This window comes from Copadichromis virginalis, linkage group LG15, assembly GCF_057382275.1.
Source record: "Copadichromis virginalis isolate Kocher_CV1m ecotype Utaka linkage group LG15, C_Virginalis_male_GT1.1, whole genome shotgun sequence".
Classification (NCBI taxonomy): domain Eukaryota; kingdom Metazoa; phylum Chordata; class Actinopteri; order Cichliformes; family Cichlidae; genus Copadichromis; species Copadichromis virginalis.
The window spans coordinates 35,190,644-35,212,796 of record NC_140632.1 but is presented as its reverse complement, the minus strand read 5'-3'; the positions used below and the strand labels follow the sequence as shown (position 1 = coordinate 35,212,796).

General features: G+C 39.0%; 2 protein-coding genes across 4 annotated transcripts; both read right to left on the bottom strand.

The window, feature by feature from the left end:
* Positions 1-482: 482 nt before the first annotated feature.
* On the bottom strand, positions 483-2,915 carry LOC146692887 (N-acetyllactosaminide beta-1,3-N-acetylglucosaminyltransferase 3-like). Its single transcript, XM_085433139.1, has 2 exons — positions 2,678-2,915; positions 483-2,432 (listed from the first exon to the last, which is right to left on the bottom strand). The coding sequence occupies exon 2, from the start codon at positions 2,420-2,422 to the stop codon at positions 1,286-1,288; it is 1,137 nt and encodes a 378-aa protein (XP_085289265.1). The 5' UTR covers positions 2,423-2,432; positions 2,678-2,915; the 3' UTR covers positions 483-1,285.
* An 11,048-nt stretch (positions 2,916-13,963) lies between these two features.
* On the bottom strand, positions 13,964-20,278 carry LOC146692886 (N-acetyllactosaminide beta-1,3-N-acetylglucosaminyltransferase 3-like). 3 transcript variants are annotated; one of them, XM_085433134.1, is made up of 3 exons: positions 20,190-20,278; positions 17,957-18,068; positions 13,964-16,866 (listed from the first exon to the last, which is right to left on the bottom strand). In XM_085433134.1, the coding sequence occupies exons 2-3, from the start codon at positions 17,968-17,970 to the stop codon at positions 15,714-15,716; spliced, it is 1,167 nt and encodes a 388-aa protein (XP_085289260.1). In that variant the 5' UTR covers positions 17,971-18,068; positions 20,190-20,278; the 3' UTR covers positions 13,964-15,713. The 3 variants fall into 3 exon arrangements, with proteins under 3 accessions (XP_085289260.1, XP_085289262.1, XP_085289261.1); XM_085433136.1 differs by having other exon boundaries at positions 17,957-18,045; positions 20,190-20,264; XM_085433135.1 differs by lacking the exon at positions 20,190-20,278 and adding an exon at positions 17,523-17,655 and having other exon boundaries at positions 17,957-18,013.
* Positions 20,279-22,153: the final 1,875 nt, after the last annotated feature.

The window sequence follows — 22,153 nt, the reverse complement described above, 5'->3', positions numbered from 1 at the left end:
GAGGTGGGGGTGGTTCCCTATTTTTATTTTTTTTTGCTGGGAGTTTTAGAAGCCTATTAGTTAGGTTGCTTACTCTTTAAAATACCAGAATAGGAAGGATGGAGTAGGTTTAAGTTTTTTAGATTGATCAGTTTTGCTGAACTATTAAATATTTTGGGTGCAGTGTATTTTTTGCATACAGGTATAACAGAATAGCTTTAATGTTTGTTTGTTTGTTTTTTAACTTGAGTATGAACTTATACAAAAAGCAGCAAGATATTAAAAAAACAGTTATATTGATTAAAAAACTCACTATATCGGATTCATATCGGTATCGGCCGATATCCAAATTTATGATATCGGTATTGGACATAAAAAAGTGGTATCGTGCCATCTTTAATATGTATTAAGTATTATTTCAGAATAATTTGCACTTTTTGCTTTTGCCAGTGACTGAAGGAGAATGTAAGGCTGAAAAGCAGCTTGTTTAAGTTTTAGCTGTGTCTGAACGGGTTTGAAATATTACAGAAACTTAAGCTTAAAAATGTGCAGATTTTTTAATGCAATATTGTATTTTCTTCAGTGTACACTGTAATACACTGTGTTTTGCATTCCTGACTTGTATGAAATTCTTAAAGCTTATAGTCCAGTTACACACAGTGGTAGAAATAAAGTAAGTATATTTACATATAAGTATATTAATATAATTCAGAATTTCAAGACATGCTTGTTTTTTTTCAGTATTTTGATTTTATCTTAATTTCACCCCAATACATTTATGACTGACTGATACAATGATTAACCCAATACATTCAAACCAGTTTGACATGGGTCGACTTACACAGATGTCAGCTGTTAGACATTATTCTTAAAAGTGACTCTCTCTTACAAAACTTGTATTATTATATTCGTATTAGAAATAAACCACAACAAAGACTAGAGAGAAGTACCAAAAAGTACATACAAATTTGTTTTTCACAGTGTTCTCTCTATCTCTCATTACCTTTGACTCCATAGTTTTATCTTACCAAGCCTTTGACAGAATAATAGTGGGTAATAATTCTTCTGTGCTGTTACTCAACCATAATTGTGATAAAACTGCTTTTACTTATGTGTGAATGGGTAGTGTAAAGCGCTTTGGGGTCCTTCGGGACTAAGTAAAGCGCTATACAAATACAGGCCATTTACTTGCATCGAAATGCTACTTAAAATGTCTTTGAAGTTTTCACTTAAGCAAAGCACTACAGTTTTTCTGAGATGCTATAACAAACACAGTATTGACAAAAGTCAAAGAAAATATGAATCTTCAGCGATTGCTACTATCGCCACATTTTAGATTAGGATCGTGTATTTTATGCCACATAAAATACATCCTAGCCGGGAGAAATCTGTGTACTAGTAAAAAGTCTTTGTAATAACAGGGGTCATAAAGATCCACTTTATTTGATGGGATGTGCAATCCAGCAGTCTTGAAGCCCATGTGGGACACAGGACCAAGTCCTGCTTTGGCCAGACATATCCCCATGTAAACGTCATCAATGGGAAGAAGGTTAATGGATTTTGACATTTTGTATATGACCAAAGCTGTATAGTGAGACAGGAGGTAGCCTGCACCCCCACAGTAAGGAGGGTATGAGTCGGACTCATGCACCTGAACAGGAATATAGTACTTGCTGTTATTCCCTCTAATAGGCCCTTTTCCCTGGATAAGATGGCCAGTAAAGAGGTGCTGGCTTCCGTCATTGTCCTTGAGGCTTTGCAGATACTCGACCATGTTGTCTGTGTTGGCAAAGACGTCGTCATCACCATTCAACAGGAAGTGGGCATTGGGACAGTTCCTTTCCATCCATTCAAGAAAGAGTATCTGCTTCAATGTAAGGTTGTAAAATGTGTCACTGAAATCCCATTGGAGGATGTCGTTGTGCTCCTGTTGCTCCAGCTCCAGGAGTTTGTTCAGCCTTTCCTTCTCAAACCCGCTCTCTGTCGTTCCTGAGATGAAGATCCGTCGAATCCACACACCGTTGTGTAACCTCTCTTCACCCCACGTTTTGCGCAGCACCTCTCTGCGTTCATAGTTCCCCGGAGAGCTTTTAATGACCAGAAGAAGAAAGACTTCTCCAGATTTATCAGCTCCTCCACATTTGTCCGGAATGTCCAGTAGCATGGGGAAGTGGCGACAGTGGCGATAGTAGAGGAAATCTTTGATATGCTGAGGAAGTGTTTGGAATCCTGGGATGTTGGCGGTAGATGTGTTTTGTTGACATTTTGGCCACGAGGACATATGAGAGTTTTTCATGGGTGTCTTCTTTTGAACGCCTTTGCTTCTGGTAGTCACAGGTACAAAGTCAAACCCACGGTGGAAAAATCCAACCCTCCAAAGAAGGAAAATCAATAAAAAAAGAACTCCAGCTATCGGGAGATTTTTTGACTTTCTTATTCTCATCCTTTAAACTCTGCAAACCAAAACAAGGAAGAACTCTAACAACAATAACAGCAAAAAAGGTACGCATCAAAACCATTAGGACAAGTAATTACTAAGGCACAGCCGAGGAACAAATCAGTTACTGACTCACCGACCTCATTTCAGTTTTCTCTAACTGTCAGGTTGATGAAAATAGATTCATCTTTTGCTATAATATCAACAGGTGACACATATATTTATATTTTTAAAATAATAACCACATTAACTCATACAAACCTTAATGCAGTGAGATGTGGTGAAATGTGATAATTGTCTGATTAGCTTCATCAAAATCCAGATTTAATCCAAGTTTCAATTTCCCAGGACAGGCATAGTATGTTGATCACTTGAGAATCCAAAATTCACAGTTTAGTTTTGCAGTTTCTGTATAGTTTAAATGTAAGCTAGTCACTTCCTAAAAAAGATTTTATTCTGTCTGCTGCCACACCTTAAACCTCATAGCTGCAAGAACGGATGTTTGTTCTTGCGCTCAAAGATATGAGGGTTGCACCGAGCCGACTAGGCGGTGCTTGCATTAACGTAGACAGGATGATAAAGAAATATATCTGCTCTGACGTTTTCAAATATTTTAATGGGATAGACTGTGCACTCCCACATTTAATAATATATGTATTTAAAAAGGGCTAGATTTACAGGTTTTAAGGTTCTGATAAACAGACAGAAAAGCACACTCTCCATGCTATTCACTCTTTCTCTTCACCATGGCCTCAGTACTCTTCTCTCTAGTTTTTATTTTTCTTACCCAGGCCTCTTAATTCTCTCCACCCTCCGCACTTACAAACTGCACTTGGGTAAATGTGATTAGCTGACAACACACCAAAACAACCCTGTTTCACCTAATGACTGTTTGGGACTGACCTCATTTTTATTTAATTTTTGTACTAGACTGTTTTGTTGACGATTTTCAAGCTTAGCTGATTGTTTGATTTCTAAAAGATGAAAATCATAAAACGATTCCAATGCTACCTTCTGATGGCCTTCGAGTGTACTACTACTAAAAGATTAAATATTAATATTAAACTTGAAAGTTTACATATAAAGTACTTGGCTTTTAAAAAAAAACCCTAAACCTATAATGCCCTTTGTATCATATTTGATTCATGAGATTCTGAGACCTCTATCTCATTAACATGATCAATACTTGCCATAATTTTTTTTTGTCTAAAATGAACATTGTTGTTAACAAAAAGTTGCCAAAAATGACCAGTGTATCATATGCAATACAAAAAATATATAATAAATATAATAATAAAAATATATCAAACACAACACAATATAGCAAAAGAATTGTTATGGATTTTGTCATCAGGGTTAATAAACATCTCAGTTCCAAAAAATCTTAGTTTTTTGATATGCTGGGTCTTAGAGGGTTAATGACTGTTTGGGACTGCACTGATTTTTATTTATTTTTTTGTACTAATCTTCTGCTTGTTTTGCTGATGGTTTTCAAGTTTAGCTGATTGTTTGATTTGTAAAAGATGGAAATATTGAAATACTGAAATTAAACTTGAAAGTTTATGTATAAAGTATTTGGCTGTTTTTAAATAAGGAGAGCTCAAACAAGCTGAACCAGCACAGGCAGGTGCCCACTTAGATGCAGGAAAAAGCCACATTAAACTGAACTGTCAGTGCTGTAATTGTTAATAAAAATAAAAGTTGAGACATTTTGTATAAAAAAATTTGTATTTATTTGTTTGTTTTTTCATTCACATACTGTCCAAAGTGCTGTGGTTGTCACGGTTCTGGGCCAGTTTGACCCAGTATTTTGAGTTGTTTTGTTTTGGTGTGTTTTTGCATTATGGATTGTTTTCTTATTCTCTTGTAGTGTTTGTGGTGGTGATGATGATGATTATTATTAGAGTTTCATGTTTCTGTTTATCCGTGTTTAAGGATTTGTTGTTTCATGTTTTATTGTGAAGGTCTGTGTCTCATGTGAGTGTGTTCAGTTCTACTGCTCCCCTGTCTCGTTAGTCCCATTTCTCCCAGCTGTGTCTCCCTCCTGTTGTCCATTCCCTGATTACCACCCTGTCTATATTAGCCCTGTGTTTTCCTGTGCTCAGTGTTGCGTCGTACCCTCAGATCCTGCCTGTGTGTTCCTGTTTGGTTTCTGTTTTTGTTTCATGCCAGCAATAAAAGCTGTGGTTTTCAGTTACATTTTGTCTCGGAGTCCTGCATTTGGATCCACATTTCCACCTGCCCGCACACAGAGCCCTGGCAGTTAGTGATGGGCAGATGAAGCTTCATGAAGCACTGAAGCTTTTCATCCAATTGGTTCATCCCAGCGCAAAGCTTCTTGAAGCTTCATTTGCTCTAGTAGGACACCTACTGGACGTAAAAATATTAGTTGGCATGAATTTGAAGAGTGTGGCCTTTTGCACACAGCCTGTAAATGTCAACAACAAAAGGAGTGTGTAAAACATCTATATTGTAGTGATGGCAGTATACTGTGTATATTTATACTGGCAGTATGGAAAATGATTATTTGGAAATGCTTAAAATGGAAATGATCATTTACTGTGAGGTGAGGTGTGGTTGGGGTGTGGACAGTGGTTGTGCTTTTGTAACGTTGAGGTATGGACAGCAGTCCTGCCTGTTCACATTTTATTCTGTAAAAACTAAATTTTCACTGCTTTTATGACCTTTTTAGTGGGGAGAACATAGCTAGGATTTAATGATTTAACAAATCTTTTGAATCCTTTGTCCTCCACAATGCTAAATGGCTGTGAGTCCTCAATCACCATGCTGACCAGGTCTTCATCTATTTGAGATTGTTCTCCTGAGGAAAGACAATAAAGACAAAGGACAAATATAAATATCACACACGTAACTTATAACAGTTGTATAATATTGTTATATCATTTAGTAACATTACTGCATGCTATATTATCATTGCATTTGATGGCTCACCTGGTCTTGCTCCACAATCGGTGTTCCCTTATTCTCATGCAAAGCTCTGTAGTGCCTAAGCATGGATGAGGTGTTGTTGTTATATCCCAGCTCCCTGGCACATAGCAAACACTTCACCTTGTACAAAAGTCAAGACAGCTTAACATAAATTGTATTGCACCATCAGTATTATGAAAACACATCTTCTGTAGAAATTTACATACCTTGTTGGGAGGAATAAGATCAAAATGTTCCCACACAGGGGAGGACATCCTCCTCTTCTTAGCTGGCCCCATTCTCTCCTGACTTTCTCTCCTCACTCTCATAAACCTCCAAACTGTCTCCAAACTCTCACAAACCGCAACTCTCCATCAAACACCCACATTTTTGAATGAAGTCTGAGGGGTTTATATCGCTGTCATATCTCGCGAAAAAGTTGGAATCACTTCATGAACCAGTCATGTGGTACAGCCGGGCAGCGAGGCTTCGGACGTCATCATTTTCAGCTCCTCCCATAAATGAAGCAAGCCTCGATACGCGCATCGCGGAAACGCCCCCTCCATTACTCGACACAAGCTTCGAAGCCTCGATACAGAACGTCCCATCACTACTGACAGTGGTTTTTGGTTCAGATTAAAATGACTTTCAGAGCTTGTTTTGTTGCCATGTTTGTGTTTCCTTTATACCAATCTTCTTGCTCAACACTCTGAAATGGTTGAGTTGTAAAAATCGTGTGTGAAATTAGGACGCCAAACAAGACTGAATAGCAGAATAGCAGATTTCCTTACTTTTTGCGTTACGTTTATATGGACTGTTTTTCCACTGTAATAAAAAAATGTTTCTAATGTTTTCACATTTGTGTCATTTAAAGCTGTTTGTGGAGCCAGTATGCAGGACTCAGAGGCAGAACTGAACTCAAAAGCAGCTTTATTGCTTAAAGGAAAACTACAGACTAGGAGACAAGGAGGAAACTGGGAACGGAAGTAATAATCAACTTAATAATCAACTAGGAGACTGAAACACGAGGCAGACATTCAACATGATGGAGTTTGCGACAAATGACAAGAGGAGACAGAGAGCTAAAATATACCCTGGGTAATCAGGGAGATGGAAAACACACAAGTGAACTAAATCCACCAATGAACCGAGGAAGGCAAAGCATAGCATAACACACAGGGGATAAGGGACTATCAAATTAAAAGAAGGAAACAAAAGCAGGGAGGGAGACCCAGACACAGGGAACAGATAAAGAAATTAATGAACTGAGAAGCTCTAGGAAAGAGAATATAATTTCTTAAATCCAAGAAAAATAGAACACACTGAAAATACTGGTTCAGAGGCCGAGGACCATGACAGTTTGATTAATCCATTTCCACATTTTAGTTATTTCATGAGCATTAGAGGAGAATATATAGATCAAGATCCAGTATGGCAGAATAGGTGTAACATTGCTTGTGCAATCATAAGATAAAGAAACTACATTGTTTCTTTAATTTAAGGTTTTAAATATGATAATAAAACTCAGTACAACACAACTGGTTCCAACCAGATTCTCCTCCTCAAATGAACAACAGTGTAAGACATATTACACAAAGACTTCTGGAGCAGTGTCCTTTGGAGAGACGAGGCCAAAGTGGAAATGTTTGGACATAATGGACAACACCACTTTGGACAAAACCAGCACATCAACACAAACACCTCTTACCACCTGTCAGCACAGGGGTGGGGAGGTGATGATTAGGGCTTGCTTTCCAGCCACAGGACCTGGGCACCTTGCAGACACTGAGGTGAACATGAACTCCTTTATACCAAGGTATTTTAGAGTCAAATGTGAGGCCCTCTGTCTGATAACAAGAGCTTGATTGAAATTGTGTTGTGCAACATCACAGTGATCCTAAGCAAATCAATAACCACATGTCTGAAAAACAAAAATCAAGGCATTGCAATGATTCAGTCAAAGTCTAGCTGAACCATTGCAACACCATGCACTTCAAGTCGACTGAATTGTTGTGGCGGGAACTTAACAAATGCTGCAAATCTCAAGCTTTTGTAAAATCATATTATCTTGCAAAGAATAAAGAGGCCCTTTTATCTTTATTCTTTAAAGGTAAACGAGGAAGAAGATAATAGAAGGAAATAGAAAATGCAATCTAATTTTACTAGAGACCTCATTTATCCAATCACAAATATTTTCATGATGCACTTTATTCTATGCGTGGGTGACTTATCTGACTTTTACACGAGGCACTTAGTTATACACTGAACCAACAACCAGTCTACTAATCTACAGTTGCACAATATATACTATGTACTCAGGAGGATTGTGTTTCAGGAAGTAGACTGGTGTTATACTGATCAGACCAGCGTTTCCTGACTACATATCATTGTCTCAAAGAGCAAGATAATGAACTCCAACGTGCAAGTATAGTTGTACAAAGGAGTATGTGTGACGGGGCGTGGTCAGCTGCCAGGCCCCCCTCATGGGTTTAGTACCGATGATGAGTGAGGCTTCCTCCTGACATACAAACACTCCAATTCAAGGAGTTCAAATGGTTTATGTTCCAGTTGCCTTTTAATGTTTTGATTATGTTTTGATTATTGTACAGTGTGTCCTGGGCCCTGTTTCAGGAAGCCGGTTTAGAAAACTCAGAGTTAAAAATGATACGCAGGGTTGAGTAACCCCGAACTGTCCAACTCGGAATATTCGGTTTCAGAAAGGCTGATAACAATTAGTTCAATCAACGCGGAGTTGCTTTAACCCCAAGTGAAGCGCGCGGACGAGGATACATAAAGCCCTGATAAGCGGAGCACAGATTAAGCGAGTCACCATGGAGACGGAGGGAAAGAAGGCGCGGTCAATGTATTTCACAGCGCTTGAGGCCGAAATTCTGATGGCAGCATATGCCGATAACATGCAGATTTCTCAGAAAAAAAGTAACACAGCCTAAGCTGCAAAAGAAAGGGAGCATGCATGGCAAAACATAGCCGACAGAGTCAATACGTGAGTGTTAATATAAACATTGATCTAGGGATTTCCACCCATTTAACACGTTATTTTATCATATGTTATTTTATTTGTTATTTTATACATTTTATTTTGTGATGTGATGTGAGCGCAGGTGCAACCCAACAGGCCCCAAACGTGCCTGGCAGCAAGTAAGAATGAAATATAAAAATATAGTCCAAACAGGTAAGGTGTAATTGTATTATGAGCCATAGTACTTGGTCTGTTTGTCCCATGTAAATCAATTGCAGTTAGAGGCTACATTAATTTTCTTTCTGTAAGCACTTATTGAAATTATCTGAGCACATTACAAGTACATATTTGCTTACTCTGTATGCTCAAATGTGGCCCGTTATAGCCAACAGAAAAAAAGCGGAGGCCCGAAAAACAGGTGGGGGTCCTCCACCACCACCACTCACAGAGGCTGAGCAGTTGGCCCTCAGCCAAAACAGTGGGCGCCCTGTGGCCGAAGGCATCTCTGCGGGGACATCCTCTGAGTCAATAACCCCGCAAGACACAAGTGCCTACATAAGGGGTAAATTCAAAATAATACATGATGTGCATACATCCTTTCTTCACAGTCACCTTTGCAGTGCTACTCATTCATCTGATAAACTCTTTGCCATAATTAATTATTTTGTAGTGAAGTTATTTTCCTACTGATTTTGCCTTCCCTCAGTCTTGGTTGTCTTTGAGAGCATAATGACAATGAAGTGTAAGGTGATTGGTATGTTTGTTAATTGCCATTTGGTCCCTTGTAAGTTATAAGTGACCTGTATAAACCTCATATTCTATGAGTTGATGGTGGTGGTGTACTGCATCTGGTGCAGCCTCCTGTTGAGCCAGACCAACATGCAGTTGTGAGTAATACTCCACAGATTATATGAGTTTACAGTAGAACAGCAATGTTGTTTATTTCTTTACTACAGGAAAATAATGAAGAAACATTGACAGCTGTTACAGAGGAGGAAGCAACAGAGACACTTTATGAGGTTTACATCTTTTAATACTTTGTGTACAGGAAACACAGGCGACCAATAAAGCCAGTTGAACAAAAAATCTGTTTATTCTTCTTTCAACATGTTGAGGTGATGGGTCAAAGGAAATGATTGTGACATATGGTGTCTCTGACTGCGCTTCCATCTTGTATGTCCGTGGGAGGGTCAGGATGTTCATGGTTTGGATCACTGCTGATGTTTGGTTCAGAAGGACAGTGTTCTCCTCTAATTGTGGCAATGTTGTGAAGAATCACACATGCCACAATAATGTCACATGCCCTTTCTGGGGTGACCCTGAGTCTTTGCAGGCACTGTAACCGGGCCTTAAGCATTCCGATAGTCATTTCAATTCTGGCTCTTGTCCTGCAATTAGCCAGATTATATCGCTGCTGTGGGCCCGGTTCAGGGTCAGGGTAAGGGGTAAGCAAATAGGGTAAACATGGATACCCCCTATCACCAAGCAAGTAGCCAGTGAACTCTCCTAAGACAGAAGGGTACACTTCAGTTCAAATGTCCCTGAAGCAATTGGTCTTTATATATTTTAAAGTATTCTCAACTCACCATGTCCAAATTTTGTGCTCAGTGTACATTGACGGAATATTTGTGAGTCATGGACAGAGCCTGGCCGCTTGGCTTCCACATTTGTGATAATGTTGGCAGCATCACATATGATCTTCACAGTGCAGAGAACACAAATTAGCATCCATTACTATAATGAAATAATTTGTTAGTTTGAAATGCTACAGGGAACTATGTACCTGCACATTAATGCTGTGGAAAGACTTCCTGTTCACATAGTCTCCTTCATTTACTGAAGGAGCAATGATTGGAATGTGAGTGCCATCTGTACAGCCAATCACGCCTGGGAACCGTGAAAATAAATGTAAAATTTAAGTAGTAGTCCAAGTAGCACCACATCATAAATTAAGTTTTGGTCATCCTGATACCTGCAATTTTGTGGCATCCCTCTTTGATAAATCTTGTGGGTCTATGACCGGGGAACACAAACGAGTACAGGAGACGTTTCAGTGCAACTGTAACATTCCTGACTGCCCGACAGACGGTAGCCTTGGAAACGTGCTCAGCGTCACCAATATTATACAGAAAGCTCCCGTTTGCAAAAAACCGAAGTGCAATACAAATAATATGTACAGAACTGAGAGGATGTCCACGATGTGTCACATGCGTAATATATGGCCTGAGGATGTTATTCAAATAACTTATAGATTGTGCTGAGAAACGGTAACGTTCACACAGAAAATCATCAGGAAATGATAAAATGTAGTGATGGCCCGCTTGAAGCTGACGCTCCGGAGCGTGTGTCGAAAAAAACAACACACTGGTTCAGAAGCACTGTGTCGAGGCTTGCTTCGTTTGGCAAAAGTCACGTGACCAGTGACGTCCGAAGCTTCATTACGCACGTAACTGCTTCGGTACCTGATTCAAACAGATATAAGGAAGTGAATCATCCACGGGATTCGTGGAGTGTGTTGATGGTGACAGATAGCGACGAGGTGATCATTCCACTGACAGATATGGAGCCAGCGAGGAAGAGAGGACGTTCTGGCGTGTGGGAATATTTTGAGTTGATTTTGCTCAATTCATTTTATCTGCCGAAGTGAAAAACTTGAAATGTCCAAAATCATGTTTTCATAATGTAAATATCATTACAGCATATGACTTTAGGAACACTTCCATGTGAATTAAAGCTGATGAAGACTACAAAAATGTATTTGACACTATACGTACATTACATTGCTACACAGTTTAGAAAATCATTTTGTTTATTGTTTTTAGGTGATAGTCTGCAGGACCCAGGAATACCTGCATATCTACCAGCTTGCAGTGTAGTTCCTGCACTCCACAGCCTCTTCTGTTCCATGCAAGTGGATTTTCTCCAGGGCAGGAGAAACTATTTCTAAGAAAAGAAACAGACTCAGCCAGCGCACAGTAACACTAATCCTCTTGTTAACTGTAAATAACAAAAGGGCTACCTTACATTGATCATGTTTTTACTTTGCAAGTTCTTGATTAGGGGTGGGTTTTGATTATCGCCTTTCTGATTACAATCCATGCTAAATTGAATAAAGTGATATTGATTCATTAAAATCCCGTGTCGATTTGTAAATTAACGTTATTATGCCTGAAACGCCAGCATCTCAGGTTAAACCTCACAACATGTCGTCAAACACCATGCAGCTAAAACAGTAACTGGGAGCAGGTTTACGGATTCTGCATACAAACGTGAACACAGAGCGCGGACCCGACGCGTCAGAGTCAGATTTTGATGTGTCGTCGGGTCCGCGCTGTGTTTGCCTCTTTTTTTTCGCTGGCTTCTGCAGCTGCAGGTTTCATAACTCTCTGTTTACATCTCTAATTAAGTCTCACATGTGTCAGCTTTCTTTTAATAGATACGAAATTATGGATATATACTGTTAAATGATCAGACTTGTAATATTTCTGACTGAGGCAAAACTTTCCAGATTCCAATCAAATTGAATCGGATCCTGTATCGAATCAAAATGATTCTACAAATCAGTGACGATGCAGCCGTACTCAGCTTCCTAAGCATTTTCCCTTTCCAGTTCACAATCAATCCCACCCCTAGGTCAAAAATATGTATAGGACAATTGGCCTAATCTAATATTTTGTATGAACCTGTCCAGCTGTCCAGTGATTCAACGACAAGTAGATGGAGGCAGGACTTCACAGCAGGGGCATACTCCATAATGTGCTGTGCATTATCATATGTATATTATATATATTGCTCACTTATTGTATTTACCAACATCAAGGAGTTATGAGCAAAGAAAGGCCACACCATAGTGCATGTTTAAATAGGGAAAGTTTATTGATCAAAATGTATTACGCAAATACGCATTACATTTTTTTCAGCCCCCCAATCGAGAAAACAAAACCAATTACATGTTCAAAGCAACGGAACGGTGGCCCAATATCAGAGAGAACTCCACTCTTGAGTGAGCAGTGATAATTGAGCAGTCCGTTTTATTTTGCAGATTCAAGCTGCTCTTCAAAATTTTCACCACCAGATGTCACCGGAGAGGACTGTGTTGAAAAGCTTCGAGTAATGAACCGTTTTTCAATACAAGCTTCAGTGCTTCGGAAAGCTTCATTTGGCCATCACTAATAAAATGTCCAAACGCGCTCTGATCACTCTCTCCCGGCGGAGAGCTCTGCGGAGAATTTGGGCTTCACGATCTACTGGCTCTTCAAGGAAGGGGCACGCCATGTCCGACACTTCCTACTGTCAGGTTTCCGACAAAGGGGCGGAGACAGTCAGGGTTAGTTGTAGTAAACCTGCTAGGGGGCAGGTTAGCTTCACGGAGTGTGTCGTCATAGTGACTCACTGAGGCTTCATCTGAACTCGCTTTGTGAAACCGAAAACCCAGAGTTTTCGTTAACTCAGGGTATACTTACTCAGTTTTTCCACTAAACCGGCTTCCTGAAACAGGGCCCTGCACTCGAAGCCACAGATAACCTGGAATCAAATGAATTTTCAAAATGCTACCTCTCCATTTTCTCAGAGCAAACAAATTTATCTGATACAGTGACTTCAACACTGACTAATAAAGGAGCCACCCCAAAAGATGTCCTGGAGGTGGAGTCACCTAGCAAACCCTCATCAACACTGTGGCAAGTGAAGCTCTCGCTGTTGCACAGACAGCTGATGCATGTTTTACTTCTATGCATGAAACAGTTGGGAAATGCTGCTCATGTTCTTACTTTCTGCAGGAAGAAGTTCGAATGCACACATTCAGATCATAGCAGAACTGATAAAATACAAGTCTGAAAAGATGCTGATGGGACACAGCGTGTGACTGGAGTGCTGTGTGACAAATTGTGGTTTCTTCGTACCTCGCAAGTCAAATGTTAGATCTCGGAAGTGACGGAAGTTAAAAAATAATTTTAAAAAAGGGTTTGTTTTGCTTCTTAGCAAGTATGACTATTTGGGCATTCAAAAATGGCTGATGTGGTGCATTTTTGCCTTTGGAACATGCTAAAGAGTTCTTGTTAATGATACACACTTTAACACTTTTTCCAGACAATTGACTTTTATACAACTTGCTATTTTCTGGTACATGAGATTTGGAGGGGAAGCAAACAGGCAGGCAGTTACCCAACAAGGAAGTCCTTGTCCATGCTGTCATTTCCATAGAGTGTTTGAATCAGATTAGCAATACCAGCTATCCTCTTCAGTCTACCCGAGAAAATGCAAGTAACTATTTGAACAGTTATTAAAGTAACCTATTTGCCATTAAAGACATCCTTAAATACCAAACACTGATTGGGCAATGCAAAGCAGGTGCTGAGTTAAAGACCGAAAAAAGGGCACAGTAACCGCCGGCCCACCTCTTCCCCTGAGAGGGAAAAAAAACAAGCCTTGTAGGCGTTGCTTTCAGTTAGCGTTGCTTTGTCTGTTATGTTGGCTTTCATCCTCCCTTAATTTAATTCTTAACATCTTTTAAAAAACCTAACGAATTTAAAACGGACCCAAACAGTCTCCTCACATTCCTCCACCTGGTGTTAAGTAAGGTTAGAATTATATAACAATTTTTTTTACAGACATGAACAAAATCCAAGGCAGCTTATAAATATTTATCCCAATGTTTATTACAAAATAATCCTCCAAAATGTCTTGCGCAGGTACACCCAAACAAAAAAGGTCCAAGGACATTATGCGTACATCTTATTTAAAACGATTGTGTACTGCCAGTGTATGCAGTTCACAGTTACCATTTAAAGCTGTTTAACCATACAACATATAGCCCCTTACTTAGCAGCATTAAACCCAAACAGATTTGAACATTTGTGCATATATTCGATTCAGCATACTGAATCTGCAACAACAGATATTGATTCTTAATGAAACAGTGATCCTGCATTGGATTGCCTACTGGCAACTACTTGTAACGGCTTTTACCGACACCCAGTTGTTATGTTCTGCAACACTGATGTAAGGCACAAATCCCTTTGTGTAACAGAAATATTGAGGCTGAAACAAACAAAATAAAGAAGGCTTAACAGAACAAAGAGGATTAAGAATATAAAATATATATATATATATTACACCTTTTATTCTTAAGAAACCCTGAGAAATTATTTTGGATGATATCTGCGGCAACACAAGCGTCAGATCTAGAGCTGGGCATTGTTCAGAAGTTTACAGGTACAATTAAACTGCAGTGTAAAATTTACCAAATGTAGAACTTAAAATATCAAACCAACTCAAACATGAGTTCAATCGTTCTTTTTAGGTGATGAATTGCATTGTTATTTGTCCTGTTTTATTTAATGTATGTATTTATTTTTGGAGAAGTCTCAGTATATTTTAAGCACTTTGTAACTTTGTGCAGAAAAACAATACATAAATAAAATGTTTTCATATCATTGCTGTATTTTATTGTAAATAAATACCCAGCTCTTATAACCAATTTAACCCGCAAAATGTACTTTCCTCCATACAATCGTAGCATGAAAAGACCCATACAGATGAACCATAGTACTCTGCAATGCTTTACATTTGAATTGGTTGATTATATGTCATCTGTTCATGATTTTCACACTGGCTGGCACGCGACATACAGAAAAACTCCAACAGAAAGTATGAATTAAATATTACAATCAGCTCTTAAAATTCACATTTGATTTACAGGCAGCTAACATTAACTTGGTAACTCTCCTTACACCTGGCTCATTTTCTACGTGATGGAAATTCAGTAAATTATGCAATATAGAGCCAACTTTTCAATTCTTGGCCATTTTTCATGTCCTTAATCTCAGGACAAGGTAGCTAACACACGGCTGCACTCTAGCTGGCAGCTTTTGTCTACTAAAACATGGCCTTTATTAGTCTGTATCAGCTGTAGCTATGCTGAACTTTATGTGATACTAAAATATAGAAAATCAGACCCAATGACCTTAAATGTGGACTCATTTTCCAATGAGAATTCTCAAAATGAGGCGTAACTTTACACTTGATGGCTACTTAAAATTCACATTCATTCTTTCTGTGCAGTAAGTGGGCATTTCAAGCAAAAGAAAAATCTAGCAATCCAACCAGTATAGTACCTATTAAGTAATATTAGACAATCTGGTAAAGAAAGGTACAAGATTTGGTGAGACAAAGACAAAATATAATGCATTGTATTGTAACGCAACAGCCAGTCCTGCCTGTTCAAATGTTGTCAACTCATTTAAGGTATGTGCCAGTCCCTTCTGTCCAGCAAAAGTTTTTTCTCTTTACAGTATGTGAAACAAACACTTACATGTTCATTTGAGCTGGAAGCAGGAGGAACCGGAACATCACTAAGCTCTATTATTGCCTAGAAGTTAAAGTTTGGTGCTACAAATGTTTTTGGCTGGAGAGACCACATCTTAGATTTGGATCATGTACTCTGTGCCACATTAGATACATCTGAGCTGGAAGGAATCTGTGCACAAGTAAAACCTCTTTATAAAAGCAAGGATGGTATTGGTCTAAACTGTGGGATGGAACGTGTTGTCCTGCTGTCTTGACGCCCATGTGAGAAGTGGGGCCAAGTCCTGCCTTGGCCAGACACATCCCCATGTAAACATCATCAATGGGAAGAATGGTAATAGACTGGGACATATTGTAAATGACTGAAGCTGTATAGCCAGAGAGGAGGAAGCCCCCGCCACCACAATAAGGAGGGTATGAGTTTGACTCCTGCACCTGAACAGGAATATAGTACTTGCTGTTTGGTGATCTAATAGGGCCAACATTTTGGATCAGATGGCCAGTAAAGAGGTGCTGGCTTCCATCATTGTCCTTGAGGCTTTGCAGATACTCGACCATGTTGTCTGTGTTGGCAAAGACGTCGTCATCACCATTCAACAGGAAGTGAGCATTGGGACAGTTCCTTTCCATCCATTCAAGGAAGAGTATCTGTTTCAATGTAAGGTTGTAAAATGTGTCACTGAAATCCCATTGGAGGATGTCGTTGTGCTCCTGTTGCTCCAGCTCCAGGAGTTTGTTCAGCCTTTCCTTCTCAAACCCGCTCTCTGTCGTTCCTGAGATGAAGATCCGTCGAATCCACACACCGTTGTGTAACCTCTCTTCACCCCACGTTTTGCGCAGCACCTCTCTGCGTTCATAGTTCCCCGGAGAGCTTTTAATGACCAGAAGAAGAAAGACTTCTCCAGATTTATCAGCTCCTCCACATTTGTCCGGAATGTCCAGTAGCATGGGGAAGTGGCGACAGTGGCGATAGTAGAGGAAATCCTTGATAGAATTAGGCAAAGAGTTGAACTCAGTGATGTTGGCAGCAGATGTTTTTTGTTGACATTTTGGCCATGAGAATACATATGTGCTGTTTTTGGTGTTTTGCGTCAGTCGGCTGTGGTCCTCTCTAACATCTACGTGGAAACTTATAGTTTTATGGTCAACAAAATCTTTGCAAAGGTGAAGGAGCAAAAGCCCGAGTGCTACCACCATCAATACATTTCTTGCCCTGATGGTTTTCATCTTCAAAACTCTGTAGCGACAAGACAAAAGACAGAGATTAATTAAGATCAGAATGAAACTAGACTAACTTATTGAGGAAGTTATTGATTAGAAGCAAGTACAAGCATGCAGTGAACACAAAGATGTGAGCCAAAGCCTTATAGATTTACGTACTACTTGTGCAGTGCATAAGACCCTCGCATTCTTCTTGAAAGTTCCTTTAGGGTGATGTGGTTAAACCCGCAACTGTAGCATACATTGCACTGACAAGGGCATAACTTGCAGGGAACTTGCAATTTGTTTTGTCAGAGTATTGCTGAACATAAACCTATGTTCCCTTTATTAGCTAACAATACAGTGGTTTTTAAAACACTTGTTGACTTGTTTGTATGTTACAATTGCTCTCTATATCTGTGGCATAGGCATAAGGTGAAATTATTTTTCAGAATATGATCCTTTGCTCTGAATGTGGTTTTAAGAGTAAACTTGTGATTTCCTGAAACATGAGGACAGAGTGCACTTTAACTCTAGAATGATCACGTACCAGTGTTAGCTCAGTGATCGTTACAATGGGCCTTATTATAATGTTGCCTTTGTCTTGTCTTGTAATGTGATACTGTATCAGTAAGGGTTGTGTCACTTTGGTGTGGTCGTGTTTGCAGGCTGAGATCTACACTGAGGTTTCACCTGTTAAAATCAATCCTCAAACAGCTTAAAATGCAGCAATGGGTGTTATATTCCTTCCAACAGAGCTAATGCTGGTGCCTTAATGGTAGACCGTGTGGTGCACATGGGTTGACCATTCAAAGCATTCATCTTCCTGTTTTAAATTAAACAGAACGTGTTGTGTTGAAAATATTTGTGCATGCACACAAAATGCGACACGCATGTAACAGCATATGTTTTTCACACATCCTTTTTACAGTACAGTTGATGTTTGTTTTGCAAAAGACTGAAGCATCATTTTAATTATCAAATTCTTTGCTGTAGCCCTGACACCTCATGGGCTGTGGCTTAACACTTATGCAAAACTAACATTTTGGTTTTAATTTGAAATGAAGGCAACACCCTCCCACGAAAAAACATACAAAAACACTTGGGCAACAGGAATGCAAACTCACCTGCACCACGACATGACTCTCAGAGTGACAAGCCAGCAGGAGTGAGGAGACCGAGCTTCAGAGCAGACATGAAGCAGCTGGACATGTGCCTGAAAAATCCACACACAGGATGCTGTCACACAAAATAAAAATAAATCAAATGTTGTTTTGTGTCCTCAGAATGGATGGAATATGTTACATAGGCGGTTTCTGACATTGAGTAATAAAACCACACAGTCATTCTGAAAGAAGCATTAAGGGGGGGAAAAGAAAGAAAGAAAAGGAAGTTCCCGGTCCACACAGGCTTTTGTGTGTTTTTTAAATGCAAATCTGACAGCAATAAAACTCAAAATGTGCAGTGTAACAGTGTTCAGCAATCCTTAAGCATGTTAGTGCGGTAGGACAGCTGCGGCAGATTGCTTTATGTTGTTATTAACCTCCTAGGACCTGGTGTCCACATATGTGGACATCACATTTTGGGTTATTTAGACCAAAATACTCAATTTTGCTCAACATGGGCCTGATTTCTACTTACAAGGACATTATATTGCTACTGTTCTATCAAAATTTTAAACAAATATCCTCATATGTGGCTCTTATTTTTCTTTTAAAAAAAATCTGGTAATTCTTTGTTTTTACATTAATTGGGCCTCAACATGCCCAAATATCAAGGAGAAATTAAAAATGCATGTCGTGGAAGAGTTCGGGTCTTAGGAGGTTAAAGCAGAATTTTCAGTGTTGACCATTTTAACTGTTACTAGTTTTCTTCCTCTTTGTCATGTTTCGGCTGTGTGGCAGGCAGGAGAGGACCCAAACGCAAACTCACAGAGACAAAAGGTAAACTCAAAAAACACAGCTTTATTGCTGGCGTGAAGTGGGACACGAAAAACAATACAAAATAAACTAAACTGGGAAAACTAAAGCACAAAGAGCCACAGGGAAAAATCACACAGCTATGATGGAGACTACGACACTGACAAAGAGAAACACAGGGCTTAAATACACATTTGTGACAGCCACGACATCAAAAACAATTAAAAAGATGAATAACATATAGGCCTATTTTAAAATTATTTTTGCTGTGTGTGAAAGTGTTATTTACTAGGATCGCTGAATATTTCTATGCTTATTTCAATTTCCTGTTACAATACAAAGGACAATTGTTAACCAGTTACATACTGTGCAGACTCACGAATACAGAAGGCTAGTTTTGTAAAAAGCAAAATGATAAACAGCAGTCAAATTAGTCTTCTGGACAAGGTAGAGAATGATTGCACAGGTTTTAAGTACACTTGTCTGGTTAAGACTTTCACTTTTAATGTGGTTTTTACTTTGTGGTGTTTCTACTTTCAGACAATGAGAGCTCCTTTCAGTCTTGAACATGTCCAGGTACAACAGTCATTTGAAGAGATTTAGAAGATATGCCTATTTACTTTTTAATCTGCAAGTCCGATGGTTATTATATATATTTCTTATTAAATCCTTTCATAGTGTATTGTCATCAAAGCATCAGTAGCCACAGGCTGTAATCTTTTTGCCAAATATTATATTTTATTTTTGTTGTTTGGTCTTTGTTGTCTGTGTTCTCCAGTTTGTTTTAAGATGGTGCCATTTAGTATTTAGTTAATATCTGCCAGCTCCATCACACAGAAGGCGTATTAAACAAATGTAATTTTTATAAACCATCGGGAGATTAAAAGAAGCATTGGTGAACATTTAAGTCCATTTTTTGATTTTTGATTTTTTTTTTACATAGTGTCATATTGTTGAATGGACAATAGTCGAGCTTTAAGCGACGATTATTAGTTTGTAAAAGGAATTTTTAAATTCCTTTGGCTTCCACAAACCAGACAGAGTTTGTGGAAGCCAAAGTAAGCAGAGTAAGCAAAGTAACACGTCGCGCATGGCTGAAGCATCAGAAGACATTTATCTTTAGCTTTCGTCGAGTTCTCATATAGCGAGTCATGCCTAAACTATTGTAAACTAATCTAGGGGACAGTTAAGATTCATAAAATAAGAGATTTTAAAAAGCGACACTCCAAAAAAGATTTTTTTTAAACAGCATTTGTCGTCTATGCGTAATTTCTCAGGAAACTGTGTTATTATAGCCAGTAATATATCCCAATTACGCCGAGTACAAACTAAACATGTGATGCTCCCTATGCCAGATCCCGTTACTTTACGGAAACTTTATTCGAGGACGCGCACGGGCACAGAGACAGCACTTCGCGAAGCTGCTGTGTACAGTACTTACAAGTTTAAGAAGATCGCCCCTCTCCTGTGTCTGTAGTGAAGTCAGACTAATAGTGAATCCAGAATCCGGTGGCTGAAAAGCTCAGGTCCCTGCACTGCAGGGCGTTGTTCTGTCCGCCCCGTGCGTCATCTCCTCATCTATTGCCTGTCGGTAACGATCTGCGATCATCCCGCTATGACTATTTTCTTTCACAATTTCAATTACTTTGACTGTTGATTAATAACAAATATCTATAGAAATAATATTACTTGTGATTATTATAGGATATATGATATTATAATACTTTAAATGAAGTATAAGTATTACAATATCATTAAGACGCTGCTTAAATAAAATGTACTATGATTACCTAATAATAAAACCTTAAAAGTAAAGGTTATTCCCTATTAGGTTAGCTGTAGCTGTAGGAGGTGGAGCACGTCATCAACTAATCAGAAGGTTGGTGGTTTAATTCCTGGCTGCTCTGGTCTGCATGTTAAAGTATCCTTGGATAAGATACTGAATCCACTGGATTTTGAATGCGTGTGGATGTTTGATAGAAAGTACTTAGAAAAAGTGCTTGGGTGATTGAGGTATTCACCATTTATACATCCACTAGTAGCATTTTACACAACGCAGTCTAAGGAAATCCTTTAGCAGAATTTATGAAAGATCACATTATCCAGTTAAAGATTTGAGCTTCCTTTTCAACCAAATGGTCGGGCATTGCACAGCTACAAGCATTTCACCCCCCCCCCCCCCCCCCCCCCCCATGTCATACTGTGTATGGCTGTGTGTGTGTGTGACAAATAAAATTTGAATTTGATTTGAATTTGAATTTGAAATGGGACACTTAATATAGTTAAAACTCTACTTGCAGGGTTAGTCGTATCTGTAGAGACAGTACTTCGCTGTAGGACACAGCTAAATATCACCACAGTAAAACAAGAAGACCTTAACTCATGTGGATGGTAAAATGCTTTTAAGGGCTTGGCCTTGAGATTTAAATATTTCCCTGCACTTTGTCTTCAAAAGCTTTTTAATCCCTTTCGGATTTATCGTGAAAATATTTCTTCATCTTTCTGTTTTGGTTTTTTCTGTCTATACAACACTTTTCAGGCATGCTTCTGTGTAAACCAAAATAAAAGGAAGTTCTTTCTGAAAGCCTGTTCTTCCTCGTTGGAGTGCTGCCATGACCATTATTACTCTTCCAGTGACCTTCGTTGTTTAAGCGCTCATGGTCTTAAATTTCCTCTATTTTGCACACAGTTTTTTGACCGGGGCTAGAAGGACTCCAAACGCTTTCAAGGACCTTTTGTACATTTTAAAACTCATTTTCCACGCTGCCAAGCATCAACAATGATAAGTCAAACATCTTCAAGAGTTGAATACTAAAAGTGTTCGCACTCCCTGCTGATTCCTGACAGAAAACACCTGATCCCAAGTTCCCCTTCAAGTTTATGTTTAATCCCAGAGGCTGTCCTACTTTGCTATCCCCACACGTTGAATGATTTTTAATTGAATAATTTTGCAATTTTGAATTGATCGAGCATGTTTGCCTCGCGTGTTCAACCTTTAGCACTTGGGTGAAAAAATTACAAATATTTCAGTTCATATTTACACTGAAATGTACATGTTTACGTGAAGCTTAACAACTAAACATAGAACGTGAACCTCAAGGTTTAGTTGCCATCGGCCTTGGGATTTTTTTTTTAGTCAAGGGTTAAAAGTGCTGAGTTAAGCATAGCATAAAAATACTGCTGTAGTATATGGAAATATAAATGCGGTTATAGTTTCTGCTGTCATGACACTAAAGCAATTTGGAGAAATGAAAGAGAAAGACAGGGAAGGGGAAGAATCTAAAGCTTAATCTTACCAGACTAACTGCATTTCACTGTGAAATATGGATTAAAAAGTCACCAGTGCTAGGACTGAATGTATTATGCTCTGTGTGAGTTTGCAATACCTGATGTAATATGCTGTGT